Source organism: Diceros bicornis, chromosome 3 (genome assembly GCF_020826845.1).
Source record: "Diceros bicornis minor isolate mBicDic1 chromosome 3, mDicBic1.mat.cur, whole genome shotgun sequence".
In the NCBI taxonomy this organism is placed as follows: domain Eukaryota; kingdom Metazoa; phylum Chordata; class Mammalia; order Perissodactyla; family Rhinocerotidae; genus Diceros; species Diceros bicornis.
Genome location: NC_080742.1, coordinates 42,861,040 through 42,884,988, shown reverse-complemented (window position 1 = coordinate 42,884,988; position 23,949 = coordinate 42,861,040). Strand labels below are relative to the sequence as shown.

Sequence of the window (23,949 nt, the reverse complement as noted above, 5' to 3'; positions counted from 1 at the left end):
AGATTTTGAATACTTAGTCAATTTAGTTACCAATGGAATCCAAGTGGGAATTTTTATAATTAAGATATTGAGTCTCATGTGCAGAAACTGATCCTTTTTTTCAGATAGGCACATGCATTTATAAATGGGATAATAAACCAAAGGAAGAGAAGCATTTAGAGCAGTTTAAGCCATTTGAATTCTTGACATTAACTTCAAAGAAACAGAATAAACAAATCCTAGATCATAAGAATCTACATCTTCCCTAGCTTTGGAGCTCAAAGGCTAGTCCTCAAAGCTTGAATCTCTTATGGTATCTTCCAAAGACTATCATTGCTTTGTTTTTTCCTCTCCAGAAGGCCTAGTGCCAGGCTAGAGATGGAATGTACCAGCACCTGTTGGGGCACCAAAGCCTACAATGTGAGCTCTTGCCAACCCACAAGCAGCAGGGAGCACATAGCCTCTGCCTTAGGAGAGGAGTTCATGTCGCCCTTCCCCTTCACAAGTGGCTGACTTGAATCTCCCATGCCCTTTCTGATCTCCTAGACTTTCTTTTTATACATTTTTAATTACAAAAAGCATATATTTTGCTGATATAAACAGGGAAATAGTGAAAAGTGAAATCTTACTTTGACCTTTCTAGTTCCTCTTATCAGAAGTATCACTAATGCGTTTTATATATATGCTTCCAGTCCCCTATGTGCATACACATGTGTACTCACACAAGTACATATACACAGAGATCTATTAGCTGACAAAATGCCAAGTTTGTCATTACTTTGCATTATATTATTCCATGATGCATTTTTTATACTCAAAATATATCATGGAATAATTCTATAATGTAATAGTTCATATTGTATGAATGTGCCATAACTTAACATTCTCCTATGAATGACCATTTAGATTGTTTCCACTATTTTTTTTATTTCAAAAAATGTGTCAATGAGCAGCTTTATACATATATCTTTGTTTGTATGTGCAAATACTTCTATAGGAGAGAGACCTCAAATTTAATTGCTGTGTTGAATGGTTTGCACATTTTATATGTTTGTGGATACTGCGTATTGCCATATGGTCTTCCAAGAAAGTTGAACCAGTTTACACTCCCACCAATAATATATGAGTTGTGCTCCTTTCTCCCCTCATCCACACCAACCTTTTTAACTTTTGCCCACCTGCCAGATGAAAATGGTATCTCATTGGTTTAATTTGCTTTTATTTGCTCACTAGTGAGGCTGATCATTAGACATCACATTTCCTTCCTTCTATAAATGTCCATAGTTTTTGTCACTTTTTCTATTCTAGTTTTCAAATTGATTTGTAGGAGCCCTTTGATATAATGGGCATTAACTTTTGCCTATTGTATATATTGCAAACATTTCTTCCAACTGTGTCTTTTAATTTTGTTCCTATATTAGATAATGATTTTGGTTTTCATTTTCATGTAGTTAAATCTGTCAACATTTTATTTTTATGGCTCTGGGGTTTGTGTAAGGCTTTGATCGGCCTTCTTCACCTCAGGATTATAAAATTTTTTTCCATTCATTTACATTTAGATATTTAATCTCTCTGGAATTTATTTTTGCATATGATGTCTCCCTTAGAAAGTAGTCCTTTGGCCCAGGACCACTGCATGGCATGACTCCAGGGGCTCCCAGTCATTGTTTTCTGTGTAAGTGGTGCCTACTGGAGTCGTTCAACATGGTAGCTCTGCTGACTGCTGATTTTTGCCTTCACAAATCCTTCTGACTCTGCACAGCTTTCTCGATTGCCAGCCGTTCTCCAGACCTCACATTGATCTCTGGTAACCATCTGAGCCTTCATGCATAAGTAGCACTTGGCATTTGCTTTCCTGGGTGTGTCTGGTGTCGTTGCTACCTGAAGTCAGAAATGTCTTCGAGGCTTGGCTTCCTGAGCCTTTGATACCCCAGCTCAAAACTTAATTTTCTGTTTTCTCTGGATTCTGTCCTGTTGCTTTATACCTGGGTTGATTCACTGTGATGAACTGCCATTTGTTGAAAAGTCTGCCTGATTTTCCTTTTTGGTTTTCCTCTCCCCTCTTCCTGAGTAGCATGGGCCTCAGCTGCCAGGCCCAGGCTCTGGGACACCAGCCCCCAGCCTGCTCTCAACACCTGGAGTTCTGTCTTGTTTAGAGAAGCAGAGCAAACATAATACAAATCCAGCAGTTTCACTTTTGGGCCGCTAGTAGACTTTTTAAAAGCTTATTGATACTTTTGTTTATTTTAAATAGCCCTTAATGGCTTTCCACATTTAGGTAGTTGATGGGAAATCTGCAAGTATCTGTTTCCTTAAAGCGTTATAAAAGCCCAAAGAATTTTGGTTCTGAGAATATTGGTTATCATGCAGTAAGAACCAAAGATATTAATGGAAATAGGTACATGCCTTTTAACCACACCTATTTAATAAGGATAGATAGCTGGAATTTGAAGAAACTTCAAGTTGACCTTGCTTCTCAAGCTATTTGAAATATAATTGGTTTCTTTCTCAATTTAGGGTTAAGAATAATAAAATCAAAATGGAATGTCACACTTGCCTTATAAACATCTTCAATTATAGTTTCTTCTCAATAAAAGAATTCAGAGTCTTAAATGTGCATGTCACAGTAAAATAAGATTTATATAAAAACAAATACAGAAACTATAAAACTATAAGGCACAGTGTGTTTTATTAGTTTCATTATAAATGTTTGTAGAACATGAGTAGATTGATTAATTAGAGTCATGTTGCCAATTTTTAGGAGGGCTGTAGTCAACAGGTCCATGAATTAAGAAGAAAAACTTCCAAATGCAGTAAAATACTCTCCCTGTCTTTTCTTCCTCTGATTTTGTTTTTGGAGGTTTGATATGAGATGCAGTAAAGAGAAAAAAAGGATAATAATTCTTTCAGCAATCTGGTTCCTCAAAAGAAATGTGAGGCACTAAAGGTAGTGGTCAGCTGTCCTGCTCACACCTGTAACAATCATAGCCTAAAAAACAGATGGGGTGGCCTTATAGTGCTTGTTATTGGGTGTGTTGGCTATTTTATTTTATTTTTTTTTGGTGAAGAAGATCGGCCCTGAGCTAACATCTGCCAATCCTCCTCTTTTTCCTGAGGAAGACTGGCCCTGGGCTAACATCCATGCCCGTCTTCCTCTACTTTATATGGGATGCCACCACAGCATGGCTTGACAAGCAGTGCATCAGTGCTCGCCCAGGATCCGAACTGGCGAACCCCGGGCTGCCGCAGCAGGGCGCACGCACTTAACCGCTTGCGCCACCAGGCGGGCCCGAGTTGGCTATTTTTAAGAGTGGAGATTTTCTATACAGAGATTCCTTTCCCACCCCACCATGGCTTACTCCCACTAATCTGGTAACATTCAGTTTGGGCATCAGCTCTTACAGGAAGTAAAAGAAAAACCAAGCAAGTGGCTGACTAGTTGAACAGTTCAACTTATCATGCACTTGATATGTATCAGATCAGGTGTTGCAATGGTTTACATCTTAAGAATCATAACAGACAGAGGAAGATGATATCCTCGTTTTCAAAATCAGAAAGCTGAAGTAAATTCACGTCCAAAACAAAACTTGTAATTACCAGCAGAGCTGGTGTTCCAACTCAGAGAAATCTGATCCCAAAGCTTATGCTCCTGCTTCTGCAGTGGCTGTGCTCTAACTGGAGTGCATCAGAATCACCTGCAAGTCTTGTTAAAACACAGCCTCCTGGATCCCACCCCACCCTTGAGTTTCTAATCTAGTAGATCTCGTTTAGGGCAAGAATTTGCATTTGTAACAAGTTCTTAGGTGATGCTGCTGCTACTGGTTTGGAGGACCACTACACTTTGAGAACCACTGCTCTACACTATAGTCTTCTGCATCAGAACATGTCCTCCAGACATCACTTCCATTCTATGGGACATATAGGGGATAAAGGAACAAGATAATGACACTTTGTGGAGACAATCATACAGGTTGAGGCATTCTACAATATAACTGGCCTAGTGCCTTCAAAAAGTTGTGGAAACAACTTGGGAATCTATTCTAAATTAAAGGTGACCAAGAGCCACAACAACCAAATGTAATTATGAGCCTTGACTGGATAGGGGTTTGACAAAGCAGCTGTAGAAACCATCTTGGAACAACTGGGAAAATTTGAATATGGATTATATATTAAATAATATAAGTAAATTAGTTCTTTTTCTTAGGTGTAATAATGGCATTGTGGCTATATAGGAGAATGTCCTTATTTTTAAACTTATAGGCTAAATTATTTAGGAGGGAAGTGTCATGATGTTTGCTACTGAAGCATTTAAAAGGTTTGGCAATATTTTGATGTTTTCCAGTTTACATATAAGGCAAGGCCTCATGTGGAGCACAGTGAATATGGCAGAATATTAATAATTATAGACTGTACATGAGAATATACAGGTGTTTAATATTCTTTCAACTTATTCTATGTTAGAAAGATTTCATAGTAAAAAGTTGAGGGAGAAGTCTTGATTTTTGCTGTCATGCTTTTTTTTCCCCTTGTTAATTGTTGAATAATAATTTAGCTGATTGTAGAATTCTTGGTTGACTATTACTTTTTCTTAGCATTTTAAAGGTATTAGACCACTGTCTTCTGACTCCCATAGTTGTAGTTGGAGAGTTTGTTGTGAATCTATAAATTATTCTTTTGTACGTCATCTACATTTTCTGACTATTTTAAGATCATTTTGCCTTTGGTGTGTATTTTTGTTGTTGTTACATGTCTTTTACATCTTTGGATTAATTTTGTCTGGTGAATCTAAGGATTTATATCATTTATCAAATTTGGAAAATTCCCAGCCATTATCACTTCACATATCACCTTCTGCCCGATTTCTCTCTCTCTGTTTTTCCCTCCAGATTACTAAACTTATATTGGACATTCTCTTTCTAATGTCTCCTTGTCTCAACAGCTAATTAATATTTTCTATCTCTTGCTTTCTCTATGTTGCATTCTGGGTAATTTCTTCAAAACCATTTTCTAATTTAATATTTTTCCCTTCGTTTTTAGAAAATCTATTCTAGAATGTATTTTCTGTTTCAAATGTATGTTGTCTCTTTGGCAAAACATTATGAGAAAAAGGCTTTTGTCTTTGTAACCTTTTTTCATCCCTCCCTGTGATGTCTGGTGGTACAGCAGCCACCTTGTAACCGTACAGCACACTAAGAATAGCATAACAAAAGTTAGATGTATCCTTGAACACTGATGACATCATTGAATTTTATACTAACCCTGGACACCTTACCTTTGTATTCTTTGCTGTGTGAGAAAAATAAACCTCTATTTGCTTAAGTCACTACAGTTGGATTTCTGTTACATATAAGAAATTAAATTCCAACTAATGAAACATCACTTAAGATATACAGATTAGGCTTGCATATTATGATAGTATATATGAGTACAACCAAAATATTAACAGTGCTTATTTCTGGGTGGAGGAATTGCAGATGATCTTTATTTCTTCTTAATATTTTTTCCATATTATCAAAAACTTATAGCCTTAATTGGTGAAATTGTCCAGTGATTATGGTAATAATAACAACTGTAGCTTATTTACAAAGCCCTTTATACTGTGCTAGATACTGGGGTAAGGATTTCAATGTAATATCTCATTATCACATTACCTCACTAGTTAAATATACATAAATGAAGGTGAAAATTGTATGTCACTTTTATTAGAATAATAAAATTAGAAAATATTTATTCCTCTATGTATTTAGCTTATTGTAAATTGCAGTTATTATAATCAAATTACCAAAAAGTTTGAGGAGTTTGAATTTTATTTTTTCTTTTTTCAAAATACCTGGAGGTACTCTCTGGGCTGGTTTTTGCTTAAATGGTGATCTAGGATCCCACGAGGCATCTACTTTTCCTTGGAATGCTATTGATTGAACAATATGAGCCTTTTTATGGTTAAAAATGGTAATCATTGATCTTCTTTCTTTTTCTGTAACTTCTGATAAATGCAAAAAGTAATGTTATTGCATAGCATTATAAATAGATCTGCAGAGTCATTTGAAGTAGAATTGAACACTTTCAAAAATGTATTTATCTGAACTATGTGACATATGAACATCCTGTCAAAACTAATTTGTGGAAGGCTATCATAGTTATTTCCCTAATTTTACAAGTGCTCAATATATGCCCCTCATGTCACAAGGCACAGATCAATCCTACTGCATCTTGACACTTTCTAACACATCACCATGGATGATTAAAATCACAACTATAATACATCCTTTCATTTCCTCAAGGCTGTGAGGAAGAAGAGGTATAAACATGAGGTTTTGATATATCCTCATTAAGGAGTTACTCAGTAATAAATTATTAAGAATGTTCAAACCTATAGAGATAGAAAGGTAGATAGATAGATGAGTAATAAAGCACTTAGAGGTCAAATAGGCCTCCAATAATGTAAAATGTAATGCCCTGAGGTTGATTATTTTTGTGGCTCATATAAATCAGACACGCTAGTTTATCTACAGTGTCTAATGATGTATATTTATAAAGAAGTTATTAATTATATGTTTTAATATATATATTTACAGAATTTCAAAGAATAAGATTTTTAGAACTTAAATAGGCCTAAGACATTTAGTCCAATCCTCTCAATTTTGAAATAAGAAACTAAGGTGCCGGGGGTAAATGACTTGGCATCCAACCCATTAATGTCAAAATCAGGACCACAAGGAGACTTGTCCTCACGCCCACTTAGATGGCCTTTCCAATACAGTGGTCAAGAGATGTAAATTCCTAAAGTAGGGCAAATTTCACAGAGCAAAAATTTCAAAAATAAATAATTGAAAAACTTTCATTTGAAAGTAAAGAAAATGACTTTCAAAGACATTCGGCATTTTTAACCACTGAATTATAAGACTGCCTCTCTAGTATTTCCCTGCAGGAAAGAGGGGTCCTTACGATTTCGGTCAAGCAACTCTACTGCTGGAAGGTGGTAGATTATGTATAAACGGTACAGGTTATATTGGCACAAAGGGTTTTGGTAGAGACCTGCAAAGGAAAAATCCAAATTAAGATGTCAGATTTCAAAATTAGTTTTATTTATCACTTAATGAAATATGGGAAATTGCAGGATTAAGATGAAACAAGAACATGTAAATCTCTGTTTCACAGACCAATGGTCTCACTCAGCCCTTATTCAAAGCAGTAAAGTACACGTAATTTTCCTATCTGCTAAATTCATTCATTCAACAAATATTTTCTGAGTGCTTACTATCTGCTAGGAAATGTGCTAGGTGTGAGGGACATAGCATTGACCCAAATCTGCTACAAATGAGGAAGATTTTAACATGTCAATAGGTTAATTAGTAAAGGAAGAACTAGATATAGTTCTCCTAGAACTATAGAACTAGATAGAACTTCTAGAACTAGAACTAGATATGGGGGTCTTGACACTGCTCTTTATTAACATATTCATTCACTTGGTTCTCTTCTTCCAGTCTCAAAGGTCACAACAGGGCCTGTATGGAGATGGGCACAGATGGGGTACACTGTTCTAATATAGTTTTCTTCCTACACTTCACACCATTGTGCATAGTTCAGAATATGTAAATGCCAGTAGCAGCTTCCGGTCTCAACAGGAGCAGAGCTGAGCAGGTGTGGATCTTGCATCTTGTCTACCTAAGGCCAGGCACAGGGGGCTCGGATTTCCTTGTGCACAGGTGCTGGGATACCTCACAAACCATGCTCGGTGATACATTGGCTAGAAGCAGGACGTATGCACAGGAGGAAGAGCTCCTGGCACTTCTGACGTCACATCCCTTATCCCTTAGGCACCAACACATAGATTTTTAAAATCAACTAGAAGATATGAGGGTTTTATTTTCATAGAAATGGTAAAGTATTTTCCCTATTCTTCCTTACATAATATTAAACAGCGTTATTTCAATTCAGTGTGAAAGAAAACTTTTGTGATTTCCAGTTGGATATCCTTAGCTACCAAATTCTGCCTACATGCAATTTCTAGAAAATAATTCTGAAGAATACACCTAGGAAGGAGAACCACTAGATGGCAGTAAGAGAAAGAGCTCCAACTATTGTACAAATACTGTCAACAAAAGGAGGCTCATTTAATGTCCAGGCTAAATCTAGGAGTACTGATGGAGCATTTGACTATCTATAAAACACATAGAAGCTCGATAAAAGCATGAAAATATTAAGCATTAGAAACCCAGAAACAACTGATTAATATTTATAAAGAATAGTTTGCAACATAAAGAAGATGGGGGGCATGCTTAACTATTTAGATAAAAACTGAAACAAACTATTTAGATAAAAACTGAAAAAGTTAATCATCTGGATGTTTTCTCTGTGGGTAATAAAACATTCTGATATTTGCTGTATAAACCCAAATTTTTCTGGCTAATAAAATTGGTATATATAGCTATTCCCTGTGGAAAACATGAGCTTTAGAGGGACTTAAAGCAGGCAATGGAAGACACCTGGTGCATTATAAACAAAAGTTATAAGAGGAAAGGCATAAAGGAAAATGCACAGCCAGGAGCAACAAAGAAATTTAAAAGAAAAGAAATATGTATGTTTTGGGTGAAATGAGAAAAAAAATCAAATGGAAATTTTTCCAGATTTCTTAAGTGACAAAACTGGTTTGAATTTTAATCTTAAAAGAGAAGGAATTTAAAGTGGTAACAAGTATTTATAACTACAGGACGGGGAATAGAATGGATGTATATTGAACCAATAATAAGGACAGATTTAAAAAGATCCACAGGGATCATGCATTCTAGTTTGAGCCGGAAAGAGAAGAGAACAGGACAGCCTTCAAGGATATAAAAGCAAAACACAATAGTTTTTAATGCAAGTTTTGGAGGGAGAAAAAGTCACAAATGCTTTAGTGCAGAAGTCTGCTCTGTGGCTGCTGTCTTGGAGAATCACTTCTGACACCTCATGACCCTATCATTCCTTCTAGTTGGGAGTAGAGCCTGCCTTTGCAGATGATGTTAATGGAAAATGTACCGCCATCTTTCAATGACATTTACTGTTGGTATACCCTTCATATTCTCTTTTCCCTGTGAGACATTACTATTTCATTTTTTTCCTGGCTTCTTCTAGTACTTAGTTAGCTAACTTCTTCATGTAAATTAAACAACTTTTAGTTTCAGCTAAACAAAACACCAAATTTGGATTTACTACTATTATATTACTTATGAAGAATATGTCTCAATAGTAAAAACTGGATGTGCTTATTATGGTTCAACATCATCTCATAGTAAAGTAAAATCTAAATGACAACAAGTTAGAAAACTGGGGTATTAAGCCCAGCCTCTGCCTAAATTAACTTTAAAAAATAAATAGAATTAAATAATTTGAAAGGCATTTCATCTTTATTATTCCTTACTTTTGTCTTCACTCTTAAATTTTAGAATGAAGCAATCTTATTTTTAACTCTCTTTTTTTCCCTTCCATACTATTAAACATTTAACATTCTTGATTTATGAGTTTTGGAGTGATGCTACTCAAATTATCATAAATTAAGTTGCTAAGACACGAAATCAGTTTCCTGTGTCTGAACGTTCTGAAAGTGTTCTATGATGTATGGGTACATTCCTTTAGAAACGATGAAGCAAAATTGCTTACACTTTCACTTTCAATAGGTTAATAGTATTTAATCCACCTTCCCTCTAGGCTACTTATAGAGTACACCTCGGTGGCGCCAGCACTGTCTTCCTTATCTTAATTTGGGATTCTGAGTCTAAGCAGTTTATATCTACACAAAAATATATTAAAATGCCTCTACTACTTTACTGCACAAGCTTGAGTTACATGAGTCACATGTGTGAAGCTACTTATTATTGAAACAGAAGAAAAAAAATATAGTCATCTAAATAATTGACTTGAGTTAATTTTTTTAAACTTTTAAAGCAAAATAAAAAATCATCAGTTAAATGAACCCTAATGTTTTTAAGACCACCTTTGAAGAAAGTTGATGTAATTAATTATGTACCTAATTAATAATGTAACAACGTATCCATCTTAATAGATCAGGGAAATGACATAGAGAAGTTAAAAGCAGTTATATTCTGTGCATATACAGAACTGGTAAGAAGTTCAGATGTCAATGATCAGACACTAAGATTTTGAGGTTCTGGATCAAGGTTACTTAGTAAGGTCAGCATCCTCTATTGTTATCACTGTCTTAATTTAACTAACATCTGTGGGCCATGAACACCACATGCTTGTATTGAATATGGAAATCATCCCTGATTTTAAAAGGCAAACTTGGACTAAAGCAGGGGATGAACAGACTAGAGGGGTCAGTTCTCTTCTTCAGGACAAATAGCAGTGAAAGACCCAGTTGGCTCTTTTTCGAGTGGATTGTTCTGTTTTGTTGTTTGGGAGGGGTGGTCCCCCCTTGAGGGGCATTTCAGGTAAAGAGGCTTTAAGGAAGAGACCATTGAGATCATAGTCCCACCCTGATCTCTCAGCCTCCTTCTTCACTCCCTGGCTGTTGGCTGTAGGCAATGGACTGCAGCCCAATGAGGAGGTGGAAAATGTTTAACAGCAGAACCTGTCGGAAATGGAGATCCTCTCTTGGAAGGAGCTCTGTCTGTCTCCAGTGGTGAATCCTTAAAGCTCTGCTAAGAAGCAAGTCTTAAAAATTATGGAATGTAGGAGTCCAAGTATACTTTCCAATAGTGGAGCTTAATGAAACATAGAGAAAATTTGAGAGAAATGAGGAGACTAAAGGTTTAAGAACAGGAGAATGGGTTAAGTATTTTGTTGCTGCTTTTGTTGGTGGTGTTTTTTCCCCCTGCGATGGGAAAGAGGCAGGGAGAAGGAAGTTTAGTGCAAGTCATCAGTCATGAAGTGGGTCTTTGGCATGTGTAGATCCTGATTTAGAAAGAGTTTGGAGGAGGGAAGGGAAGAGGAAAATGGAGCTGAGAAGGAGGGTGTGGAAAGGTAGACCGCCTGGAGAGAAGAGGTGGGGCCTTCCTGACTCAGCCTGGAAGTCAGGAATTCCAGTTTCCAGGACCTCACACTCAGCAGCTGGTTTTAAGCCTCCCTGAAGCTCCCAGGCACGTGTCTCCTGGGCAATCTCTTGGTAATTCTCCTTATAAATGCCAGTGGAGGGTGCAATGCTGAAATGGATTAGAGGTTTACCCTCCAGGTTATTTTCTCACCCTCTGAAGAACTTGTAATTGAAGTGGAATCATAATAACACGTTAGCATTTTATATGATTTTACAACTTGAAAAGAAAAATTTTAACAATTGAAAATACATGCATTTCTCATATTAGTTAATGAGTGGAATCTATTCTCTGGTTGCAAATGAGGCTCAGAGAAACTTAATTTGAGGACATTACTGCACAAATACAATTAATAGTCTAGTAAATGCAAACATTTTTTTGCGTATAATATTTTAAACCAAAATGGGGCAAGGTTCAAAACGTGCATATTTTCTACCAAAAATTTTCAGAAAATGCTTTTTTTGGTAATTGGACACAGCATTTTCTCCATTTCAAAAAATGATCCCACTACAAGATTCTCAGTTGGAACAATTATAGTTCTATAACTTGAATTACATCACTATGATTTTAAGTAGAGGTCACTTAAACTGTTATGACAGATAATGATACAGACATTATACTACCAGGCCAGCGTAACAGCCTTTGAGAGAACTAGAAGAGGACTCCCACACCCCACCTCAGGGCTGACAATTCTGTGCTCATGTACACTCTTGACAAGAGGGGCATGGGGGGGATTTCAGACTCCACTCACTCCAGGGCCTCCTTTGTTCAGGGCATAATTCTGTTGACTATGCTGGGGGCAACCTTGATTGCTAAACTCCAAATCTTGTATTGTACAATAAGTGTGCTTGAATTATTGAATTCTTACATTTAGCAAATTGTCCAATTAAGTTTCACATCAAGCCCCTTCAGCTCTCTAAGAAATATTTAGGCTGAGCGTTATAAAACTGTAAGGTCCGTAAAGGTCCAGACGGGGTCTTGTTCACTTTTGTTACCCCATGTTGTAGAATGTCACATAGAGAACGCATGATAAATATTTATTGAATGAATGAATAAATGAGTGATAAATAGAAGAAACAAGGCATGAGTTTAAGTTTCAACATTCCTTAGTAGTTTGGCTAAAGCTCTGAGCCTTTGCATTCCCACCATTAATGAGGGAATAATCCTAATCACATCATAGAATTGCTGTGAAGATTTAAATGAGAATATAAGACAGCATTTTCTCAACAGGAAAGACATTCAAATATGTTGTTATTATAATGATTATTATTTAAAATGTCAGTTATATTTATTAATCTATTTACTACTTGGAGGAATTTCTAGACTGCATGCATCTTAATTCATTATCTAATTTACATAATCCACAATAAAACAATTTTTTTGTTGCTGCTTCAAAATACTGTTAATATCAAGAAATGCTTTTGAAAAAAATGTTTTACAGAATTAGCTTAATATTTGAAGCAATCCTGAGAGGTAGCTATTAACCCATTTTATAGAAAAATGAAGATAAGTGAGAGTTCTGGATTTAGCATAACCAGTCTTTTAATCATAGAAACATTTGTTCAACACAGAAGGGCCAGATAATTCAAATATGCAGACTAAATCTTGAGTCTTTCACAGAACTTATCACGTCTCAAAGATAAGCATGGAACTGTGATACTCTTGGTATAATTTTAATAGTTGGGTTTAAAGAATCTGCTTACAAGCACATGAATCATTTCTCCTCAGTACAGTAGATATAACCGATTAATACTGAAAATATGTGAAAACTTTACTCTCTATGTACTGATCTGATCAGAACCTCCACCATCAACACTAGTGTACATGTATTCAAAACACTGTCTCAGGCAATTCTGAGAAATGAATAGAAAATGAATAGGAAAAAACATCTATTCAATGACATTATATAAAGAAGTCTCCAAACTCTAAAGTTTGAAAACCCACTTACTGATCTGAGCATCTTTTCCCTGGGTACACTAGAACCATTTGTCCTGTATTGCAATTGTATATGGGTTTATTCACCCTTCAAGACTATAATCTCATAGAGAGTAGGAACTGTGTATTATTTATTTTTCCAACCTATCTCACACTTTCTTCGGGTACTGAGGCCAGTTCCTTGCTGGGTGTGGTTCAATATTTATGAATGAAGTTTGCTGTTCACCCAATTAAAAGCTTAAATAAAAATTTACTCTTTTTTTTTTGGTGTCAGCTTTATTAATATAATTCACATCCCACACAATTCACTCATTTTAGGTATACAATTTGTGTTTTTTTGGAAAATTCACAGAGTTGTGCAACCATCACCTCAGTCAATTTTAGACCATTTTCATCACCCCAAAAAGAAACTCCAAACCTCTTATTTTTTAGCCATCACTCTCCAGTTCCCTCAGCACTCTGAGCCCTGGCAAACACTCATCTATTTAAAAATAATTGCCTCTCAGTGTTGCTATCTAGACAGATGTGCCTATTCTGGACATGTTATATAAATGGAATCATATAATATGTGCTAAAACTTACTTTTGAGGTAAAACCAAAAACACATATTTAAACATGTAAACCTTCTTTTGTCACTTTTGTCATTTTCCTTTGGCATGCCATATCATTTCACGAAAATTTTTTCATCTGTTGTTCTTTCAAAAACATATTTAAAAAAAAAATGAGATGTAGTCTTGTTTTCAAAAATATCTAAATATTTTAGTTATAAACATTGATCTAATTTAAATTTAAAAAATGAAAACAATGTCCTGTGGTATTACTCTTTTAACTTATAGCCATAAAAAGGTACAAATTCATACTTAGGGTCTTCAGATTTAGCATTCCCTTTAATTCCTTCACTGTTGAATCAATGTTTGTTAACTCATTGTGGTGTAGCAGGAGTATATGCAAGGAAGGCAAATAATGCAGGCCTAAAAAAACCAAACATTTTTTATAAGATTTTAAACATTTTTAATGCTAATTAAACATGCTAACTAAACAAAAGCAAAGAATACATTACAGCTGGAGAAAGGAGTAATTATTATTAATACTATAGTGAACTATCATTAAGAATACAACAAAGCATGGCCGGCCCCGTGGCTTAGCGGTTAAGTGCACACGCTCTGCTGCTGGCGCCCGGGTTTGAATCCCGGGCGCGCCCCGATGCACTGCTTCTCTGGCCATGCTGAGGCCACGTCCCAAATACAGCAACTAGAAGGATGTGCAGCTATGACATACAACTATCTACTGGGGCTTTGGGGGGGAAAAAAATAAATAAATAAAATCTTAAAAAAAAAAAGGAATACAACAAAGCATAAGGATTCAAATAATTGAGAGTGATGTGGGAGTGTAGAGTCAATTTCTTTCCACTGTTATTATTTTACTTTTTTTTCTTGTAGCAATGATTGTGTTTTAATTTTAGAGGGGTTATTTTCTTTCTTTCTTTTTTTTTTTTTGTGAGGAAGATCAGCCCTGAGCTAACATCCACGCCAATCCTCTTTTTGCTGAGGAAGACCAGCCCTGAGCTAACATCTATTGCCAATCCTCCTCCTTTTTTTCCCTTTTTCGCCTCAAAGCCCCAGTAGATAGTTGTATGTCATAGTTGCACGTCATAGTTGCACATCCTTCTAGTTGCTGTATGTGGGATGCCGCCTCAGCATGGCTGGACAGGCGGTGCGTCGGTGTGCCCCCGGGATCCGAACCTGGGCGGCCAGCAGCGTTGGGATCCTGGGCGGCCAGCAGCGGAGCGTGCGCACTTAACCGCTAAGCCATGGGGCGGTCCCTAGAGGGGTTATTTTCTTTACCCTTCTCTTTCTTCTGTTTTGCCAATGTTAGTTAGATTTACAATGCTAATCAAGGGAATAATTACTCATTTAATTCAAAACTTCCCCCTAAATTGCTCAACCAAATATTTTCTGTGTACAACAGGAAGCCAAATATTCATATCATTTTTGTTGATTCTAAATTGCACATTTTCCCACATTTTTAACATAAGTAAAAGTAGATTTTGTCTTTGTGATATCTACATCATAGTTTAATTGGCAAGATTTTCTTTCTTCGTGGTACATGAAATAATGATGGATCTTAAAACTTATGACATTTTGATTTTATAATATATGGTATCAGAGAAATTTTTTTTGTGCTGTGTCTCTTTGTATTTCATGATCCTAATACGTTATGTACTTTTATACCTGGCTCGAAATCGTCAGTTGAGAGATTGTTGTGCGTATAAAATTAACTCAGAGTGAAAACAGGAATTTGGCTGGTAAAAATTATAGCCAGTAAAAACATTAAGACTATTTATAAAGTTGTTATTTTTATTAATGCTCCCAAATATTGTTAAAATTTGCTTTCACAGTGTCTAATTTGTGTCCAACAGTACAGTAGAATGGCAAAATTTCTATATTAAAAAAAGATTCTTTTGTGTTTTGAACGAGGCACATAAAAGCACATTTCTTAAAATGAAAAGTACATAAAAACATTAAAAAGATACATTCCATCACATATCTTCAACAGAAATGTTAAAACAAATTTTTGTATGCCATTGACAATACCATAGTTGAAAGTTATTACTTAATTGAAAATCTATTCAATTGACAGAGAAAATTTAAGACCTACCTTCTATCTCAAATATTGCATTGTTGTTTAGATATAGTTCTGTCAGACAATAGTTTCTAGTTAAAAATGTTATTCCATGGAGCTGAAAATGAGAGAGAACAATATACTTTCTACAATAATTATATGTATATAATATTGTATATACGTAATTATAATAAGATCATAGAAGTTTGATATTTGTTGTTATTAATTATTTGTGACGTTTTGGTCTAGGATGTGAGTTTACATTTGGCTTGTCTTTGAGGACAGTGGGATAAAAAGGATGTTTTTAGCGAATTTAATACAAATCTCTCTTAGCACATCTCGACCAACTCCCTTCCAGGACTTGCAAAGCCTCTGTAATCCGGCCTAGCCCTTTTGCTCTAACAACACTTTCTCACAATTCTGCTCCATGTAGTCTCATTGGATGTGGCTCCACATATCCACTAATTCCCCATCGCATATGACTAAGTGCCTCTTATGTGCCGGCGGCTCTCCCCTCAGATATCGCGGAAGCCATTTCTGCGCCTGCATATGAGTCATGATTTCTCTTTGCCTGCATGACTTTTCTTCCCCGTACATTTCCTATTATTCTTAAGGATCAGCCCTAGGCTAGCAAGGCCTATCAAACCACGCCTGAGCGGGCCACCACAAGAGGTTTCCACTGCCCCAGGGATTTGTTGAAATCATCCTTTGATCTCCTTGCATCTCTCTACTATCTTCTCGCTCTGTTTTGACCCATGTGTTTTTTCCTCTAAACTTCCACCAATCCAGCATATTGAATCAGATCTCCTGAATGATGGTCTAATTCTGAACTCTGTCTTTATGCCCCAGTCTATGAAGCATCTCCTCTTCTCAGGCTGCCTGTCCTTCTGGTAAACAGATCTCCTCAGTTTAGCTGAGGACTCTATAATCTGAATAGACACAGGAGGCAACTCTGACAGGTCAGGCCCACTGCTAACAGCTCAACTGGCCGCCATCCCAAAGGAAGGAGGCAAAGCACAGCACAATCCTGTTATTTTACAGCTCATCTTTTGAAATAGGGCCTTTCCTGACAACCCCCATACGAGCCTCTATTTCTTGACTACTCCAACACTTCATTTGACTTGTACAGTTAATCACTTGATCACTAGTTTTGTGTCTTCCTTAAGGAAAGGAACCATATTTCTTCAGTATCTTATCCTTCCCACCTCCCCATTGTCCTAACGATATGGTGAAGTTGCATCTTACTTTTAAGATTAGATTAGACATTCAGTGTATATGGATTGGAAATACATAGTCAAAAGCACTCTTGAAAATTCCTCAAATGAACCATTAAGTACTGTATACATGATATGGGGTATTCAACTCGAAACTGAAGGTCAGAAATGTTTGTTACCCTGCAAGGAGAACTCCATTATTTTTTTTTAATATTGACTCTATAACCTCGATAAAACTTAGAGATTTGTTTGAGTTATGAGGATGAGACATGGTAGAGTCATAGAGGTGAGGTGGGGCAGGTATCTTCTGAAAGCAGCAGGTAAGTTACATATAAGAATGATACCTTTGCTACTTAATACAGGATCTAGCAGGGAGAAGATTTTCATGAAATAGTTATTGATCAAATGCTTAATACTTTATATATACAGAAATATATGCTTATGATTATAAATTAGTTTTATGTGTTTATTAAAGCCTTCATAGAAACTATTGTTATTAGTTGAATACAATTGTTTTGGCCTTTGATGGATTGAGTCAACCTATCTGATTTAGTGAGGATTTACTGGAAATTTTACTCATGCCCTGTCATATATCAGAAAAACTATTTTAGATTTGTAACCAAAGTTTGAAAACTGGTGACTTTAATGAATTTTCTTTAATTTTTTCTTATATTTGCAACATTCACAAATTATGAAGCTACAAAAGGCATGTGTGCTGTTCATCTCATCGATACACGGATTCATTCTGCACCAAATTATGTCAGCACTCATGCTGGAGAACCACCAATAATATCCCCACAGGTTTTGTTAAGTCATGAGAGGAACCATGTTTTCCCCAGGTAGGAGAGATCATTCAAGGCAGTGAAGGGTGGGTCCAGTTGGCTTCCTATCCCTTTCTACTTTTCCTACTGGCTTCCTGACAGCAAGTCACTGCCTTCTGTCCTCCTCACCACTCCCTGATCTAATGATAGCCACACCTGACGTCAGCATAGAAAAAGAACATCAGTGGAAACCATGACTTTTCCTTCTCTTCTTTTCCAGTTTCCTGTCAACTACACATTAACAAAACATTACTAATTAGCTAAGGCTTTATTTCTCTTGCATTACCCATTAACACAGGAAGAATACTAACAAGCGCAACAGTTTCGTCTTGATTATAGAATCATGGTTTTCCCAAGAGCATTAACATCCTTGGGCCATGATTATTGGGATTTTAAGATTGCATTGTTTGTTGGGGTGAGATAGGTAGGGGGAGTGGAGTGGAAAGAGAGAAAGCCAGATTATGAGGACCTTGGGGGAGCTTTTAAAAGATTTTGTGCAGAGGAATGTTATTGCCCAATTTTATTTTGGAAAGAAAATGGCAAGGAAGAGAGTAGTTTAGAAGGAATAGTAAGTATAATGGCTAGAGATTCATGAATAGGAAGAGTGTTATGCTAATTCAGAAGAATATGTGGTGGTCCAGAGGAGAGTAATGGCAGTGGGAGAAGAGAGAAGTGGAGGGAATTGAGAGACAGTTCCAAGGTAGAATTCACAGGACTTAATAGATATTGCAATGCAGCAAGTTGTTGAAGTCAAGATCTGGAAACAGAAATTGGAAGACTTGCTGATTGTCCTGATACTCAAGCCATTATTAAAGTAAAATCTTATTATAATTATCCATTTAGAAAAATCTACACTATTGATTCTAAGGATTTCCGTAGCATTAATATTTAATGTGACCTTAGCTCAAGGCTTGGCATATAGTAAGTGCCCAATAAACAATAGCTATTATTTATTTATTGCTTAAACATTATTATTTTTTTATAGGTCTGGGGGCTCATACATTTAGCATAGAGAACTTACAGGTAACCACTGAGGTATAGTGGGGAAAAATGAATACCAGCATGAATTTAAAATTAAGGAGGCATTCTTTTAGAGCAAGGTTTCTCAACCTCTACAGCTATGGACATTTTGGGCCTGATAATTCTTTATTGGAGTTGGGGGTCTGCCCAGTGCATTGTAGGATGTTTAGCAGCACCCCTAGTTTCTACCCACTAGATGCCAGTAGCACACACACCTCAGTTGTGATAATCAAAAATGTCTTCAGACATTGCCAAATGTCCCCTGGGGATGGGAGTAGTGTGCAAAGTTGTTCGCAGTTGAGAAATGCTGATTTAGAGTCAAGGAAAGAAGACAGAGTCATATTTAGTAAGTGCTTATTATGAGCTGGGCAGTAAACTAGATATTTTCACAGACATTATCTAATATGATCCCTACAATAGCCCCATGTTATTTGCTTTATCCTTCATTTACCTAGGGGGAAACTGAAGCTCAGAGAAGTTAAACAATTTTCTCAAGGTAACAGAGCAAGAATTCAAACTCAAGTCTGTCTGACTCTTAAATCAAAAATTGGTATATAGTACATCATTACTGGGCTCTTTAATTTGGAGGAACTTCTGTATAAACCATCCATATGACATTAATTTGAACATACTTTGAAGTAATGGAAAATATTGTTGGTTTGAGTAATGGAAAATATTAGATTGGTGATGGAAAATAGTATTTCAGCAATAACCCCAAAACACGCCTAAAATGCACCCAAAAATATTTGGCAGGGAATGGAAAAAAATAGAAGAGAAATATAATAATCTTTAAATATAATTATATATATTTTCTCTTTCTTTCAATATATAGATATAGATGCATAGATATAAACTTATTTGCCTGGCTTGTAGTAAGGCTACATCCTGTTTATCATTATTGATTGAAAGTGTTTAGCTACGGTTTTGGGTTATTGCTGAAATGTGTGTGAGTTTCTCTGATCAGCACTTCACATATGCCATCTCATTTCTTTATCATGACAACTCTTAGTTACGAAGAATAAATACATAGAGGAAATAGAACTCTGGAGAGATTATGTGATTTGCTAAATATCGTCAGCTGATTAGTAACAGGACCATAACTATACCTGAACTCAGTTCAACATCCACATATTAAATACCTACTCTGTTCCAGAATCTACCAGGAATCACTTATACAGACATTGGTGCTATTCTTTTGATTTTCATCTTTCTAAATGTTATCTAATGAAATATGAGATGCACTTGTCATTATTTTTTAGCTGCCCGGCATCTAACCCTCCTCCGCACAATTCAAGGAATTCTTCATCTAATGAGTCTTGGTGGGAATCAACCTACTCCCCATGAGGCAAGATATTTGCTTTTCCAGACTGCCTGGCAGGTAGGGCATGACACATGACTAGGCTAAGCCAATCTGATGCATCCACTCTGAACTTTGAATCAAGAACTAGTAAAGCAAAGAAGTAGAGACAGCCAAGAGTTAATTCTGATGGTAGCACAGATGGAGACAGCAATGTTTGTTTTCAACAGCGGTGGAAACAGTGGCATTGGTGATGGTGGAGGGGTCCAGCAGCTGCTGCTGATGACAGGGAAGCAACAGCACAAGATGGGGCTTCTGTTGTTGACTGGCAAGTCAGCAGTGTTTGTGGAAACCAGTTCTGTGACATGGTTTTGACCATGGCTCCCTGTGATCCTGAGAATTTTCTACACTTGATTCTTAAGCTACCTAATATCTACCCAATATCTTTTCAATATATCATTTTTCTGCCTTACTCAGCCAAACCATGCTTCTGTTAAGTGAACTTCTGTTACTTTAACTAGCACCTATGCAAAGAAAAGTTTAAGTTGGCAGACCTACCTATGACATCAAATAAACAAAAACTGACATTTTTGAATGAACAAAAAAGTATAATACTAAGCTAAATATTATCAGTTTACCCTCCTCAAACTTATAATTATGACCAATTACATGTCGTTTGTGATTCACTGACAAAATGGAAATATTGTGTTTATAAGAAAATATTAGTATTTTTGTTTACTCATTCTTCCATTCAACAAATATTTGTTGAGCAGCTACTACATCCCAGACATTGTGCTAAGTTCTGGGGGTACAGCTGTGAACAAAATAGACAAAAATCTCTGCCTTTTTTCCTAGCAGGAAAAGAGAAATTAAACAATATGTACAATAAGTAAATTATATATTATGGTATCAGCTGATAAGTGCTATGGAAAAATTAAAGCATGGAGATTGGGAGTGCCAGTAGGGAGGTAGTGTTATATTTTAAATGGGTTGGTCAGGGTAGGCCTCACAGAGGAGGTAATATTTGAACAAACTCTTGATGAAGGGAGGGAGTGGGCCACTGAGATATCCGTAGGAGGAGAACATAGCCAGTACATAGGTCCAGAGACAGTATGGTGCCTGGTGTGGCTGGATCAGAGTGAACCAGGGAGAGAAGATGGGTAATGAGCTCAGAGAGATCAGCAGGGGCCTACTTGTGTAGGTTCTTGTAGGTTACTGTAAGAACTTGGCCGAAAGTAACAGGGAACCACTAGAGGTTTTGAACAGAGGAGTGACATGTTTTGACTTGGGTTTCCACAGATCACTTTGTCTACTGAATTTCATGATTCTCAGTGAGGGGGCACTTTTGCCTCCTGGGGTCATTTGACAATGTCTAGAAATATTTTTGGTTGTCACTTCTAGGGGGGAAAATCTTCTGGCATGTAGTGGGTAGAGGCCAGGGATGCTGCTAAACGTCCAAAAAGGCACAGGACAGCCCCCACAACCAAGAATTATCCAGTTCAGAAAGTCAGTGGTACCACGATTGAAAAACGTAGGGGCAAAGACCAATAGACCAGTGATCAAACGACGTGATGAAACTCTGAAAAATTCTATAATTATGTGTTATTTAAAAGGGTATATTAGTGTATGTTTGATATTAAAATGACAGTATTTCCTAAATTTATATAAAACTCTATGTATTATATGGGGAGAATTTTAATAATATACACTGAATTAAATAGGAGGAAAAAAAGAAAAATTTCAATATACTTCCAAGAGTCCCAAGTTCATTTTTATGGAGTTCCTGTCCAATAAATGAAAAAAAATGCATTCACTAGTATCTTAGTTTAAAATAAGTACAATACTTGAAAATAAAATCTACACTTTAAAAATATTCAGAAATAACTATTTTTACCCAGTACAAACAGAATTTCATTCTCATGTTTTCCCCTCTTTCTTCCATGTTACTAAAACTTTTGTATATGCTCTTTTCCAAAAATAGGTTACATTTCTTGGATAAATCATTTTAAAGCATGACTAGATATATAGTATACATATCTATGAATTTCACAACCATGCAGTGAAGCCTTATTTAGGTTATTTATGTTAATTTACTTTTTTGAGGAGGTTTTAAATATTTGGCAAAATATAATTCTTTCAACAAAGTTGACATACAGGATATAAATAATGTTGTCCTGAGGTAACAGAAACATGCAAGAGCCCAAATTATATGGAATGCATAAGAGTTCCTTTTATTATTTAATAGCCCTTGTGTTTTACCATTGAGTTTGTGTTGCCCTAAATCATTTTTCAGAACTAGGTACAGTATGTGTAAGTAAATAAGTAAATACATATATATCCAAAGTTGATTAAAGGAACCAACTAAAATTTCATGATACAAAGCATGTTGTAAAGCTGCCTAAAAAAAAAGTACTGCCATTCAAAGAATTCTTTACAAACATTTAAAACAGCACATTAAAAATAATTATTTCCATTTTCAAATTGTGATTTGCTAATTTTTTTTTTTTTGATGAGGAAGATTGGCCCTGAGCTAACATCTGTGCCAGTCTTCCTCTATTTTGTTTGTGGGATGCTGCATCAACATGGCTTGATGAGCAGCATGTAGGTCCACGCCCAGGATCTCAACCTGTGAACCCTGGGCCGCCGAAGTGGAGCGTGTGAACTTAACCACTACACCACCAGGCTGGCCCCTGTAATTTGCTAATTTTGTACATCCATAATCCTTCCTAAAATATATAAATCTGTGCTATTTACCCAGTTCTTAATATATGCTGAAGGTCTGGGAGATAGGAAACGATAACATATCTTAATTGCATGGAAGAATGAGCCCAGGATCTTTGTTAAAGCAATTTTGTTGATTTTCATCTGACCATTCTCTAGTCAGCTAGTGTGGAAAATGTTATTATAAATAAGTATTTCAATTATATTTTAGATGATGAAGTTTATAAACAGTGACTTTGCCAGAAGAGGTATTTTTATATCAATTTAGTTTATAAAATTTGTCAACTATTTGGTTTTTGCTACATGGCAGAAATTCAGATTCCATTTTGGACAGTTGCTTGGGGAGGCGTTATACAAGTTTGTCATCAAATGCTTATTCTAATCTGAGACAAATGAAATATACCAAAGTACTGCTAGTTCTTCCAGAAATAGAAAGATACTAGCATTGTGGCACCAATGTTATGAACTCATTGTTAAATATCTGTAAAAGAAAATTTTTGAGATAATTAGCCAAAATACAAATAGGTCAAATATGTATAGCATTTGAAATTGTAGTATAAAAGACAAATCACTTAGATCACTTGTCTGAACAGACTCAACTTCTCATGAAAGGTTGTAAAGGATGAACTGTGGACCTAAAATCCCCTCGGTCCGGCTTGCTGGAAGATGAGACAAGGAGGGGAGTCTTTAGAAGGCCTCAATTAATATGCACCTAAGAGCAAGAGCTTCCCACCAATTATGTCTGGGGAGATTAGAAAAAGGTGACCCCAAAAGGGAAGCAAAGCAAACTAGTGGATATCTATGCAGTAGGAGGAGAAAACAAACCCTCAGAGAACGTAAGGAAGGAACCAGAGTTGCCGGAGCAAACACAGGAAAGCTGGGGCATTGGAGGTCCTTAGAAGCAACTTATACCTATTCAATTTGCTAGTCCAGGGTCAGACCAGAAGCTCCAGTTTTAGCATCCACTAGAGAATAATGGGGAGAGGTGCGCACCTTTCTAGTATGCTAGGCTCCAAACACACCAAACTACATTCATTGCTTTCTCTCATTCCATTCCAGGCAATTTGCAAATGCAATATCCTCACCAGGAGCACAGCCACTCCCTCTGGCCTTCTTAATTTTATCACTAAAGCAGGTACCATCACATTTATTGTTATATTCTATCAGTAGCCTAATGCCAGTACAGAATAAGCCATATTAGATAGGATGCTTTTGGCTCCAAGTAACTTCTAAACTCAACTCAAACTGGCCCATAAATTAGAACATTCATTATCTCACATACCAAGAAGTTCAGAAGCTGTGAAAGCCTC

General features: G+C 36.3%; 1 protein-coding gene across 1 annotated transcript in view; it reads right to left on the bottom strand.

Annotated features, from left to right (window-relative positions):
- Window positions 1–23,949, bottom strand: part of LRRC72 (leucine rich repeat containing 72) — a 46,292-nt gene that overhangs the window by 2,910 nt on the left and 19,433 nt on the right. Inside the window, exons 5-8 of the mRNA XM_058534351.1 lie at window positions 15,603–15,684; window positions 13,805–13,915; window positions 6,925–7,014; window positions 5,810–5,962 (exon numbers count right to left, since the gene is read on the bottom strand). Coding sequence (XP_058390334.1) covers window positions 5,810–5,962; window positions 6,925–7,014; window positions 13,805–13,915; window positions 15,603–15,684 — 436 coding nt within the window. The remainder of the gene's footprint in view (window positions 1–5,809; window positions 5,963–6,924; window positions 7,015–13,804; window positions 13,916–15,602; window positions 15,685–23,949) is intronic.